The 12,632-nt window shown below is 50.7% G+C and overlaps 1 protein-coding gene across 1 annotated transcript in view; it reads right to left on the reverse strand.

The window, feature by feature from the left end:
- LOC148133999 (pleckstrin homology domain-containing family G member 5-like) overlaps positions 1 to 12,632 on the reverse strand; it is a gene marked incomplete at its 5' end in the record, with an annotated part of 75,841 nt that overhangs the window by 37,176 nt on the left and 26,033 nt on the right. Inside the window, one exon of the mRNA XM_087985707.1 lies at positions 4,438 to 4,575. Within this exon, the coding sequence (XP_087841833.1) occupies positions 4,438 to 4,575 (138 nt within the window). The remainder of the gene's footprint in view (positions 1 to 4,437; positions 4,576 to 12,632) is intronic.

Raw genomic sequence — 12,632 nt, forward strand, 5'->3', positions numbered from 1 at the left:
TGTTATTCTGTATATAAACCCCACCCCGAACCCCTCGATTAGATCCCAGTCTGTAACTCACTCCCCGGGGTATCTGTTATTCTGTATATAAACCACCCCGAACCCCTCGATTAGATTCCAGTCTGTAACTCCCTCCCGGGGTATCTGTTATTCTGTATATAAACCACCCCGAACCCCTCGATTAGATTCCAGTCTGTAACTCCCTCCCGGGGTATCTGTTATTCTGTATATAAACCACCCCGAACCCCTCGATTAGATTCCAGTCTGTAACTCCCTCCCGGGGTATCTGTTATTCTGTATATAAACCCCCCCGAACCCCTCGATTAGATTCCAGTCTGTAACTCCCTCCCCGGGGTATCTGTTATTCTGTATATAAACCCCACCCCGAACCCCTCGATTAGATTCCAGTCTGTAACTCCCTCCCCAGGGTATCCGCTATTCTGTATATAAACAGCCCCAAACCCCTCGATTAGATTCCAGTCTGTAACTCCCTCCCGGGGTATCTGTTATTCTGTATATAAACCCCACCCCGAACCCCTCGATTAGATCCCAGTCTGTAACTCCCTCCCCGGGGTATCCGTTATTCTGTATATAAACAGCCCCGAACCCCTCGATTAGATTCCAGTCTGTAACTCCCTCCCGGGGTATCTGTTATTCTGTATATAAACCCCACCCCGAACCCCTCGATTAGATTCCAGTCTGTAACTCCCTCCCCGGGGTATCTGTTATTCTGTATATAAACCCCACCCCGAACCCCTCGATTAGATTCCAGTCTCTAACTCCCTCCCCGGGGTATCTGTTATTCTATATATAAACCACCCCGAACCCCTCGATTAGATTCCAGTCTGTAACTCCCTCCCGGGGTATCTGTTATTCTGTATATAAACCACCCCGAACCCCTCGATTAGATTCCTGTCTGTAACTCCCTCCCCGGGGTATCTGTTATTCTGTATATAAACCACCCCGAACCCTCGATTAGATTCCAGTCTGTAACTCCCTCCCGGGGTATCTGTTATTCTGTATATAAAGCCCACCCCGAACCCCTCGATTAGATTCCAGTCTGTAACTCCCTCCCCGGGGTATCTGTTATTCTGTATATAAACCACCCCGAACCCTTCGATTAGATTCCAGTCTGTAACTCCCTCCCCGGGGTATCTGTTATTCTGTATATAAACCCCCCCGAACCCCTCGATTAGATTCCAGTCTGTAACTCCCTCCCCAGGGTATCTGTTATTCTGTATATAAACCACCCCGAACCCCTCGATTAGATTCCAGTCTGTAACTCCCTCCCGGGGTATCTGTTATTCTGTATATAAACCCCCCCAAACCCCTCGATTAGATTCCAGTCTGTAACTCCCTCCCCGGGGTATCTGTTATTCTGTATATAAACCCCACCCCGAACCCCTCGATTAGATTCCAGTCTGTAACTCCCTCCCGGGGTATCTGTTATTCTGTATATAAACCCCACCCCGAACCCCTCGATTAGATTCCAGTCTGTAACTCCCTCCCCGGGGTATCTGTTATTCTGTGTATAAACCCCACCCCGAACCCCTCGATTAGATTCCAGTCTGTAACTCCCTCCCGGGGTATCTGTTATTCTGGATATAAACCCCACCCCGAACCCCTCGATTAGATTCCAGTCTGTAACTCCCTCCCCGGGGTATCTGTTATTCTGTATATAAACCCCACCCCGAACCCCTCGATTAGATTCCAGTCTGTAACTCCCTCCCCGGGGTATCTGTTATTCTGTATATAAACCCCACCCCGAACCCCTCGATTAGATTCCAGTCTGTAACTCCCTCCCCGGGGTATCTGTTATTCTGTATAAAAACCCCACCCCGAACCCCTCGATTAGATTCCAGTCTGTAACTCCCTCCCCGGGGTATCTGTTATTCTGTATATAAACCACCCCGAACCCCTCGATTAGATTCCAGTCTGTAACTCCCTCCCAGGGTATCTGTTATTCTGTATATAAACCACCCCGAACCCCTCGATTAGATTCCAGTCTGTAACTCCCTCCCCGGGGTATCTGTTATTCTGTATATAAACCCCACCCCGAACCCCTCGATTAGATTCCAGTCTGTAACTCCCTCCCGGGGTATCTGTTATTCTGTATATAAACCCCACCGAACCCCTCGATTAGATTCCAGTCTGTAACTCCCTCCCCGGGGTATCTGTTATTCTGTATATAAACCCCACCCCGAACCCCTCGATTAGATTCCAGTCTGTAACTCCCTCCCCGGGGTATCTGTTATTCTGTATATAAACCCCCCCGAACCCCTCGATTAGATTCCAGTCTGTAACTCCCTCCCCGGGGTATCTGTTATTCTGTATATAAACCACCCCGAACCCCTCGATTAGATTCCAGTCTGTAACTCCCTCCCCGGGGTATCTGTTATTCTGTATATAAACCCCACCCCGAACCCCTCGATTAGATTCCAGTCTGTAACTCCCTCCCCGGGGTATCTGTTATTCTGTATATAAACCACCCCGAACCCCTCGATTAGATTCCAGTCTGTAACTCCCTCCCGGGGTATCTGTTATTCTGTATATAAACCACCCCGAACCCCTCGATTAGATTCCAGTCTGTAACTCCCTCCCGGGGTATCTGTTATTCTGTATATAAACCCCCCCGAACCCCTCGATTAGATTCCAGTCTGTAACTCCCTCCCCGGGGTATCTGTTATTCTGTGTATAAACCCCACCCCGAACCCCTCGATTAGATTCCAGTCGGTAACTCCCTCCCCGGGGTATCTGTTATTCTGTATATAAACCACCCCGAACCCCTCGATTAGATTCCAGTCTGTAACTCCCTCCCGGGGTATCTGTTATTCTGTATATAAACCCCACCCCGAACCCCTCGATTAGATTCCAGTCTGTAACTCCCTCCCCGGGGTATCTGTTATTCTGTATATAAACCACCCCGAACCCTTCGATTAGATTCCAGTCTGTAACTCCCTCCCCGGGGTATCTGTTATTCTGTATATAAACCCCCCCGAACCCCTCGATTAGATTCCAGTCTGTAACTCCCTCCCCAGGGTATCTGTTATTCTGTATATAAACCACCCCGAACCCCTCGATTAGATTCCAGTCTGTAACTCCCTCCCGGGGTATCTGTTATTCTGTATATAAACCCCCCCGAACCCCTCGATTAGATTCCAGTCTGTAACTCCCTCCCCGGGGTATCTGTTATTCTGTATATAAACCCCCCCAAACCCCTCGATTAGATTCCAGTCTGTAACTCCCTCCCCGGGGTATCTGTTATTCTGTATATAAACCCCACCCCGAACCCCTCGATTAGATTCCAGTCTGTAACTCCCTCCCCGGGGTATCTGTTATTCTGTATATAAACCCCACCCCGAACCCCTCGATTAGATTCCAGTCTGTAACTCCCTCCCGGGGTATCTGTTATTCTGTATATAAACCCCCCCGAACCCCTCGATTAGATTCCAGTCTGTAACTCCCTCCCCGGGGTATCTGTTATTCTGTATATAAACCACCCCGAACCCCTCGATTAGATTCCAGTCTGTAACTCCCTCCCCGGGGTATCTGTTATTCTGTATATAAACCCCACCCCGAACCCCTCGATTAGATTCCAGTCTGTAACTCCCTCCCCGGGGTATCTGTTATTCTGTATATAAACCACCCCGAACCCCTCGATTAGATTCCAGTCTGTAACTCCCTCCCCGGGGTATCTGTTATTCTGTATATAAACCCCACCCCGAACCCCTCGATTAGATTCCAGTCTGTAACTCCCTCCCCGGGGTATCTGTTATTCTGTATATAAACCACCCCGAACCCCTCGATTAGATTCCAGTCTGTAACTCCCTCCCGGGGTATCTGTTATTCTGTATATAAACCACCCCGAACCCCTCGATTAGATTCCAGTCTGTAACTCCCTCCCGGGGTATCTGTTATTCTGTATATAAACCCCCCCGAACCCCTCGATTAGATTCCAGTCTGTAACTCCCTCCCGGGGTATCTGTTATTCTGTATATAAACCACCCTGAACCCCTCGATTAGATTCCAGTCTGTAACTCCCTCCCCGGGGTATCTGTTATTCTGTATATAAACCACCCCGAACCCCTCGATTAGATTCCAGTCTGTAACTCCCTCCCCGGGGTATCTGTTATTCTGTATATAAACCCCACCCCGAACCCCTCGATTAGATTCCAGTCTGTAACTCCCTCCCGGGGTATCTGTTATTCTGTATATAAACCACCCTGAACCCCTCGATTAGATTCCAGTCTGTAACTCCCTCCCGGGGTATCTGTTATTCTGTATATAAACCACCCCGAACCCCTCGATTAGATTCCAGTCTGTAACTCCCTCCCGGGGTATCTGTTATTCTGTATATAAACCACCCTGAACCCCTCGATTAGATTCCAGTCTGTAACTCCCTCCCCGGGGTATCTGTTATTCTGTGTACAGCTTTACCCTCTCTATCTCCTCGTTTGGCGATTCCACAACATTGTATTCTGTGATCATGTTTGCGAGAGCCGCTAATTTCTGTTCATCTTCCCGGATTTGCATCTGTGAATTAATCCATCGGATAAACTTCTCCACGATGTCGATCTGTCAACACACAACGAGGGTCAGTGTGTGTGCGACAGAGAGAGAGAGAGAGGGGACTGAGAGACACCAGTCAGTGTACAGATATCTCCCTGAGAGAGAGAGGGGACTGAGAGACACCAGTCAGTGTACAGATATCTCCCTGAGAGAGAGATGGGGGACTGAGAGACACCAGTCAGTGTACAGATATCTCCCTGAGAGAGAGAGAGGGGGGACTGAGAGACACCAGTCAGGGTACAGATATCTCCCTGAGAGAGAGAGAGGGGACTGAGAGACACCAGTCAGTGTACAGATATCTCCCAGAGAGAGAGGGGACTGAGAGACACCAGTCAATGTACAGATATCTCCCTGAGAGAGAGAGAGGGGACTGAGAGACACCAGTCAGTGTACAGATATCTCCCTGAGAGAGAAAGGGGACTGAGAGACACCAGTCAGTGTACAGATATCTCCCTGACAGAGAGAGAGAGGGAACTGAGAGACACCAGTCAGTGTACAGATATCTCCCTGAGAGAGAGAGAGGGGACTGAGAGACACCAGTCAGTGTACAGATATCTCCCTGAGAGAGAGGGGGGGCTGAGAGACACCAGTCAGTGTACAGATATCTCCCTGAGAGAGAGAGAGAGAAAGGGACTGAGAGACACCAGTCAGTGTACAGATATCTCCCTGAGAGAGAGAGGGGACTGAGAGACACCAGTCAGTGTACAGATATCTCCCTGAGAGAGAGAGAGAGGGGACTGAGAGACACCAGTCAGTGTACAGATATCTCCCTGAGAGAGAGAGAGGGGGGACTGAGAGACACCAGTCAGTGTACAGATATCTCCCTGAGAGAGAGGGGACTGAGAGACACCAGTCAGTGTACAGATATCTCCCTGAGAGAGAGAGAGGGGACTGAGAGACACCAGTCAGTGTACAGATATCTCCCTGAGAGAGAGAGAGGGGACTGAGAGACACCAGTCAGTGTACAGATATCTCCCTGAGAGAGAGGGGGGACTGAGAGACACCAGTCAGTGTACAGATATCTCCCTGAGAGAGAGAGAGGGGACTGAGAGACACCAGTCAGTGTACAGATATCTCCCTGAGAGAGAGAGGGGACTGAGAGACACCAGTCAGTGTACAGATATCTCCCTGAGAGAGAGGGGGGACTGAGAGACACCAGTCAGTGTACAGATATCTACCTGAGAGAGAGAGAGGAGACTGAGAGACACCAGTCAGTGTACAGATATCTCCCTGAGAGAGAGAGAGGGGACTGAGAGACACCAGTCAGTGTACAGATATCTCCCTGAGAGAGAGGGGGGACTGAGAGACACCAGTCAGTGTACAGATATCTCCCTGAGAGAGAGAGAGGGGACTGAGAGACACCAGTCAGTGTACAGATATCTCCCTGAGAGAGAGGGGGGACTGAGAGACACCAGTCAGTGTACAGATATCTACCTGAGAGAGAGAGAGGAGACTGAGAGACACCAGTCAGTGTACAGATATCTCCCTGAGAGAGATGGGACTGAGAGACACCAGTCAGTGTACAGATATCTCCCTGAGAGAGAGAGAGGAGACTGAGAGACACCAGTCAGTGTACAGATATCTCCCTGAGAGAGAGGGGGGACTGAGAGACACCAGTCAGTGTACAGATATCTCCCTGAGAGAGAGAGGGGGGACTGAGAGACACCAGTCAGTGTACAGATATCTCCCTGAGAGAGAGAGAGGAGACTGAGAGACACCAGTCAGTGTACAGATATCTCCCTGAGAGAGAGGGGACTGATTGACACCAGTCAGTGTACAGATATCTCCCTGAGAGAGAGAGGGGACTGAGAGACACCAGTCAGTGTACAGATATCTCCCTGAGAGAGAGATAGAGGGGACTGAGAGACACCAGTCAGTGTACAGATATCTCCCTGAGAGAGAGAGGGGACTGAGAGACACCAGTCAGTGTACAGATATCTCCCTGAGAGAGACAGGGGACTGAGAGACAACAGTCAGTGTACAGATATCTCCCTGAGAGAGAGAGAGGGGACTGAGAGACACCAGTCAGTGTACAGATATCTCCCTGAGAGAGAGAGAGAGGGGACTGAGAGACACTAGTCAGTGTACAGATATCTCCCTGAGAGAGAGAGGGGACTGAGAGACACCAGTCAGTGTACAGATATCTCCCTGAGAGAGAGAGAGAGAGAGAGAGAGAGAGGGGACTGAGAGACACCAGTCAGTGAACAGATATCTCCCTGAGAGAGAGAGAGGGGACTGAGAGACACCAGTCAGTGTACAGATATCTCCCTGAGAGAGAGAGAGAGGGGACTGAGAGACACCAGTCAGTGCACAGATATCTCCCTGAGAATGAGAGAGGGGGGATTGAGAGACACCAGTCAGTGTACAGATATCTCCCTGAGAGAGAGAGGGGACTGAGAGACACCAGTCAGTGTACAGATATCTCCCTGAGAGAGAGAGAGGGGACTGAGAGACACCAGTCAGTGTACAGATATCTCCCTGAGAGAGAGGGAGGGGAATGAGAGACACCAGTCAGTGTACAGATATCTCCCTGAGAGAGAGGGGACTGAGAGACACCAGTCAGTGTACAGATATCTCCCTGAGAGAGAGGGGACTGAGAGACACCAGTCAGTGTACAGATATCTCCCTGTGAGAGAGAGGAGACTGAGAGCCACCAGTCAGTGTACAGATATCTCCCTGAGAGAGAGGGGGGACTGAGAGATACCAGTCAGTGTACAGATATCTCCCTGTGAGAGAGAGAGGGGACTGAGAGACACCAGTCAGTGTACAGATATCTCCCTGAGAGAGAGGGGGGACAGAGAGACACCAGTCAGTGTACAGATATCTCCCTGAGAGAGAGAGAGATGGGGGGGGACTGAGAGACACCAGTCAGTGTACAGATATCTCCCTGAGAGAGGGGACTGAGAGACACCAGTCAGTGTACAGATATCTCCCTGAGAGAGAGAGGGGACTGAGAGACACCAGTCAGTGTACAGATATCTCCCTGAGAGAGAGAGAGGGGACTGAGAGACACCAGTCAGTGTACAGATATCTCCCTGAGAGAGAGAGGGGACTGAGAGACACCAGTCAGTGTACAGATATCTCCCTGAGAGAGAGAGAGGGGACTGAGAGACACCAGTCAGTGTACAGATATCTCCCTGAGAGAGAGAGAGGGGGGACTGAGAGACACCAGTCAGTGTACAGATATCTCCCTGAGAGAGAGAGAGGGGACTGAGAGACACCAGTCAGTGTACAGATATCTCCCTGAGAGAGAGGGGACTGAGAGACACCAGTCAGTGTACAGATTTCTCCCTGAGAGAGAGAGAGGGGGGACTGAGAGACTCCAGTCAGTGTACAGATATCTCCCTGAGAGAGGGGACTGAGAGACACCAGTCAGTGTACAGATATCTCCCTGAGAGAGAGAGAGGGGACTGAGAGACACCAGTCAGTGTACAGATATCTCCCTGAGAGAGAGGGGGGACTGAGAGACACCAGTCAGTGTACAGATATCTCCCTGAGAGAGAGAGAGAGGGGACTGAGAGACACCAGTCAGTGTACAGATATCTCCCTGAGAGAGAGAGAGGGGACTGAGAGACACCAGTCAGTGTACAGATATCTCCCTGAGAGAGAGAGGGGACTGAGAGACACCAGTCAGTGTACAGATATCTCCCTGAGAGAGAGAGAGGGGACTGAGAGACACCAGTCAGTGTACAGATATCTCCCTGAGAGAGAGAGAGGGGGGACTGAGAGACACCAGTCAGTGTACAGATATCTCCCTGAGAGAGAGAGAGGGGGGACTGAGAGACACCAGTCAGTGTACAGATATCTCCCTGAGAGAGAGAGGGTACAGAGAGACACCAGTCAGTGTACAGATATCTCCCTGAGAGAGAGAGGGGACTGAGAGACACCAGTCAGTGTACAGATATCTCCCTGAGAGATAGAGAGAGGGGACTGAGAGACACCAGTCAGTGTACAGATATCTCACTGAGAGAGAGAGGGGACTGAGAGACACCAGTCAGTGTACAGATATCTCCCTGAGAGAGAGAGAGGGGGGACTGAGAGACACCAGTCAGTGTACAGATATCTCCCTGAGAGAGAGAGAGAGGGGACTGAGAGACACCAGTCAGTGTACAGATATCTCCCTGAGAGAGAGAGGGGACTGAGAGACACCAGTCAGTGTACAGATATCTCCCTGAGAGAGAGACAGAGAGAGTGATTTATAAAGTTGTCTGAGGTGTAAAGTTTGAAATACACCTCTGTTTAATGTTGTAAACAATTCACATGATTTACAAATTTCATCATTTCAAATTCTTGCCCTCCTTGTTTTACAAGTAATTCCTGTTTCTTTATATTGTGTACAAAGGGAGGGTACTGAGTCAACATGCAGATATCTCCCTGAGAGAGAGACAGAGAAAGAGAGAGAGGGAACTGAGAGACACCAGTCAGTGTACAGATATCTCCCTGAGAGAGAGAGGGGACTGAGAGACACCAGTCAGTGCACAGATATCTCCCTGAGAGAGAGAGGGGGGGACTGAGAGACACCAGTCAGTGTACAGATATCTCCCTGAGAGAGAGAGGGGACTGAGAGACACCAGTCAGTGTACAGATATCTCCCTGAGAGAGAGAGGGGGGGACTGAGAGACACCAGTCAGTGTACAGATATCTCCCTGAGAGAGAGAGAGGGGACTGAGAGACACCAGTCAGTGTACAGATATCTCCCTGAGAGAGAGAGGGGGGACTGAGAGACACCAGTCAGTGTACAGATATCTCCCTGAGAGAGAGAGGGGGGTCTGAGAGACATCAGTCAGTGTACAGATATCTCCCTGACAGAGAGGGGACTGAGAGACACCAGTCACTGTACAGATATCTCCCTGAGAGAGAGGGGGGACTGAGAGACACCAGTCAGTGTACAGATATCTCCCTGAGAGAGGGGGGGGGACTGAGAGACACCAGTCAGTGTACAGATATCTCCCTGAGAGAGAGGGGGGACTGAGAGACACCAGTCAGTGTACAGATATCTCCCTGAGAGAGAGAGGGGACTGAGAGACACCAGTCAGTGTACAGATATCTCCCTGAGAGAGAGGGGGGACTGAGAGACACCAGTCAGTGTACAGATATCTCCCTGAGAGAGAGAGGGGACTGAGAGACACCAGTCAGTGTACAGATATCTCCCTGAGAGAGAGGGGGGACTGAGAGACACCAGTCAGTGTACAGATATCTCCCTGAGAGAGAGAGAGGGGGGACTGAGAGACACCAGTCAGTGTACAGATATCTCCCTGAGAGAGAGAGGGGACTGAGAGACACCAGTCAGTGTACAGATATCTCCCTGAGAGAGAGAGGGGGGACTGAGAGACACCAGTCAGTATACAGATATCTCCCTGAGAGAGAGAGAGGGGACTGAGAGACACCAGTCAGTGTACAGATATCTCCCTGAGAGAGAGGGGGGGGACTGAGAGACACCAGTCAGTGTACAGATATCTCCCTGAGAGAGAGAGGGGGGACTGAGAGACACCAGTCAGTGTACAGATATCTCCCTGAGAGAGAGAGGGGACTGAGAGACACCAGTCAGTGTACAGATATCTCCCTGAGAGAGAGAGAGGGGACTGAGAGACACCAGTCAGTGTACAGATATCTCCCTGAGAGAGAGAGGGGGGACTGAGAGACACCAGTCAGTGTACAGATATCTCCCTGAGAGAGAGAGGGGGGACTGAGAGACACCAGTCAGTGTACAGATATCTCCCTGAGAGAGAGAGAGGGGACTGAGAGACACCAGTCAGTGTACAGATATCTCCCTGAGAGAGAGAGAGGGGACTGAGAGACACCAGTCAGTGTACATATATCTCCCTGAGAGAGAGAGGGGACTGAGAGACACCAGTCAGTGTACAGATATCTCCCTGAGAGAGAGGGGGGACTGAGAGACACCAGTCAGTGTACAGATATCTCCCTGAGAGAGAGAGAGGGGACTGAGAGACACCAGTCAGTGTACAGATATCTCCCTGAGAGAGAGAGAGGGGGAACTGAGAGACACCAGTCAGTGTACAGATATCTCCCTGAGAGAGAGGGGACTGAGAGACACCAGTCAGTGTACAGATATCTCCCTGAGAGAGAGGGGGGACTGAGAGACACCAGTCAGTGTACAGATATCTCCCTGAGAGAGAGAGAGGGGACTGAGAGACACCAGTCAGTGTACAGATATCTCCCTGAGAGAGAGAGAGGGGGAACTGAGAGACACCAGTCAGTGTACAGATATCTCCCTGAGAGAGAGGGGACTGAGAGACACCAGTCAGTGTACAGATATCTCCCTGAGAGAGGGGGGACTGAGAGACACCAGTCAGTGTACAGGTATCTCCCTGAGAGAGAGAGAGAGGACTGAGAGATACCAGTCAGTGTACAGATATCTCCCTGAGAGAGAGAGAGGGGGAACTGAGAGACACCAGTCAGTGTACAGATATCTCCCTGAGAGAGAGGGGACTGAGAGACACCAGTCAGTGTACAGATATCTCCCTGAGAGAGGGGACTGAGAGACACCAGTCAGTGTACAGATATCTCCCTGAGAGAGAGAGGGGGGACTGAGAGACACCAGTCAGTGTACAGATATCTCCCTGAGAGAGAGAGAGAGGGAACAGAGAGACACCAGTCAGTGTACAGATATCTCCCTGAGAGAGAGAGGGGGGACTGAGAGACACCAGTCAGTGTACAGATATCTCCCTGAGAGAGAGAGAGAGGGAACTGAGAGACACCAGTCAGTGTACAGATATCTCCCTGAGAGAGAGAGAGGGGACTGAGAGACACCAGTCAGTGTACAGATATCTCCCTGAGAGAGAGAGAGGGGGGACTGAGAGACACCAGTCAGTGAACAGATATCTCCCTGAGAGAGAGAGAGGGGGGACTGAGAGACACCAGTCAGTGTACAGATATCTCCCTGAGAGAGAGAGGGGACTGAGAGACACCAGTCAGTGTACAGATATCTCCCTGAGAGAGAGAGAGAGGTGACTGAGAGACACCAGTCAGTGTACAGATATCTCCCTGAGAGAGAGAGCGAGGGGACTGAGAGACACCAGTCATTGTACAGATATCTCCCTGAGAGAGAGAGGGGACTGAGAGACACCAGTCAGTGTACAGATATCTCCCTGAGAGAGCGAGAGAGGACTGAGAGACACCAGTCAGTGTACAGATATCTCCCTGAGGGAGAGAGAGGGGGGACTGAGAGACACCAGTCAGTGTACAGATATCTCCCTGAGAGAGAGAGGGGGGACTGAGAGACACCAGTCAGTGTACAGGTATCTCCCTGAGAGAGAGGGGGGACTGAGGGACACCAGTCAGTGTACAGATATCTCCCTGAGAGAGAGAGGGGGGACTGAGAGACACCAGTCAGTGTACAGGTATCTCCCTGAGAGAGAGGGGGGACTGAGGGACACCAGTCAGTGTACAGGTATCTCCCTGAGAGAGAGAGAGGGGACTGAGAGACACCAGTCAGTGTACAGATATCTCCCTGAGAGAGAGAGGGGACTGAGAGACACCAGTCAGTGTACAGGTATCTCCCTGAGAGAGAGAGAGAGAGGACTGAGAGACACCAGTCAGTGTACAGATATCTCCCTGAGAGAGAGAGGGGACTGAGAGACACCAGTCAGTGTACAGATGTCTCCCTGAGAGAGAGAGGGGGGACTGAGAGACACCAGTCAGTGTCCAGATATCTCCCAGAGAGAGAGAGGGGACTGAGAGACACCAGTCAGTGTACAGATATCTCCATGAGAGTGAGAGAGGGGTCTGAGAGACACCAGTCAGTGTACAGATATCTCCCTGAGAGAGAGAGAGGTGACTGAGAGACACCAGTCAGTGTACAGATATCTCCCTGAGAGAGAGAGAGAGGTGACTGAGAGACACCAGTCAGTGTACAGATATCTCCCTGAGAGAGAGAGGGGACTGAGAGACACCAGTCAGTGTACAAATATCTCCCTGAGAGTGAGAGAGGGGTCTGAGAGACACCAGTCAGTGTACAGATATCTCCCTGAGAGTGAGAGAGGGGACTGAGAGACACCAGTCAGTGTACAGATATCTCCCTGAGAGTGAGAGAGGGGTCTGAG

The sequence above is a fragment of the Chiloscyllium plagiosum genome, unplaced genomic scaffold, assembly GCF_037043375.1.
Source record: "Chiloscyllium plagiosum isolate Xiang-an unplaced genomic scaffold, Cpla_swu_hap1 HiC_scaffold_135, whole genome shotgun sequence".
NCBI lineage: Eukaryota > Metazoa > Chordata > Chondrichthyes > Orectolobiformes > Hemiscylliidae > Chiloscyllium > Chiloscyllium plagiosum.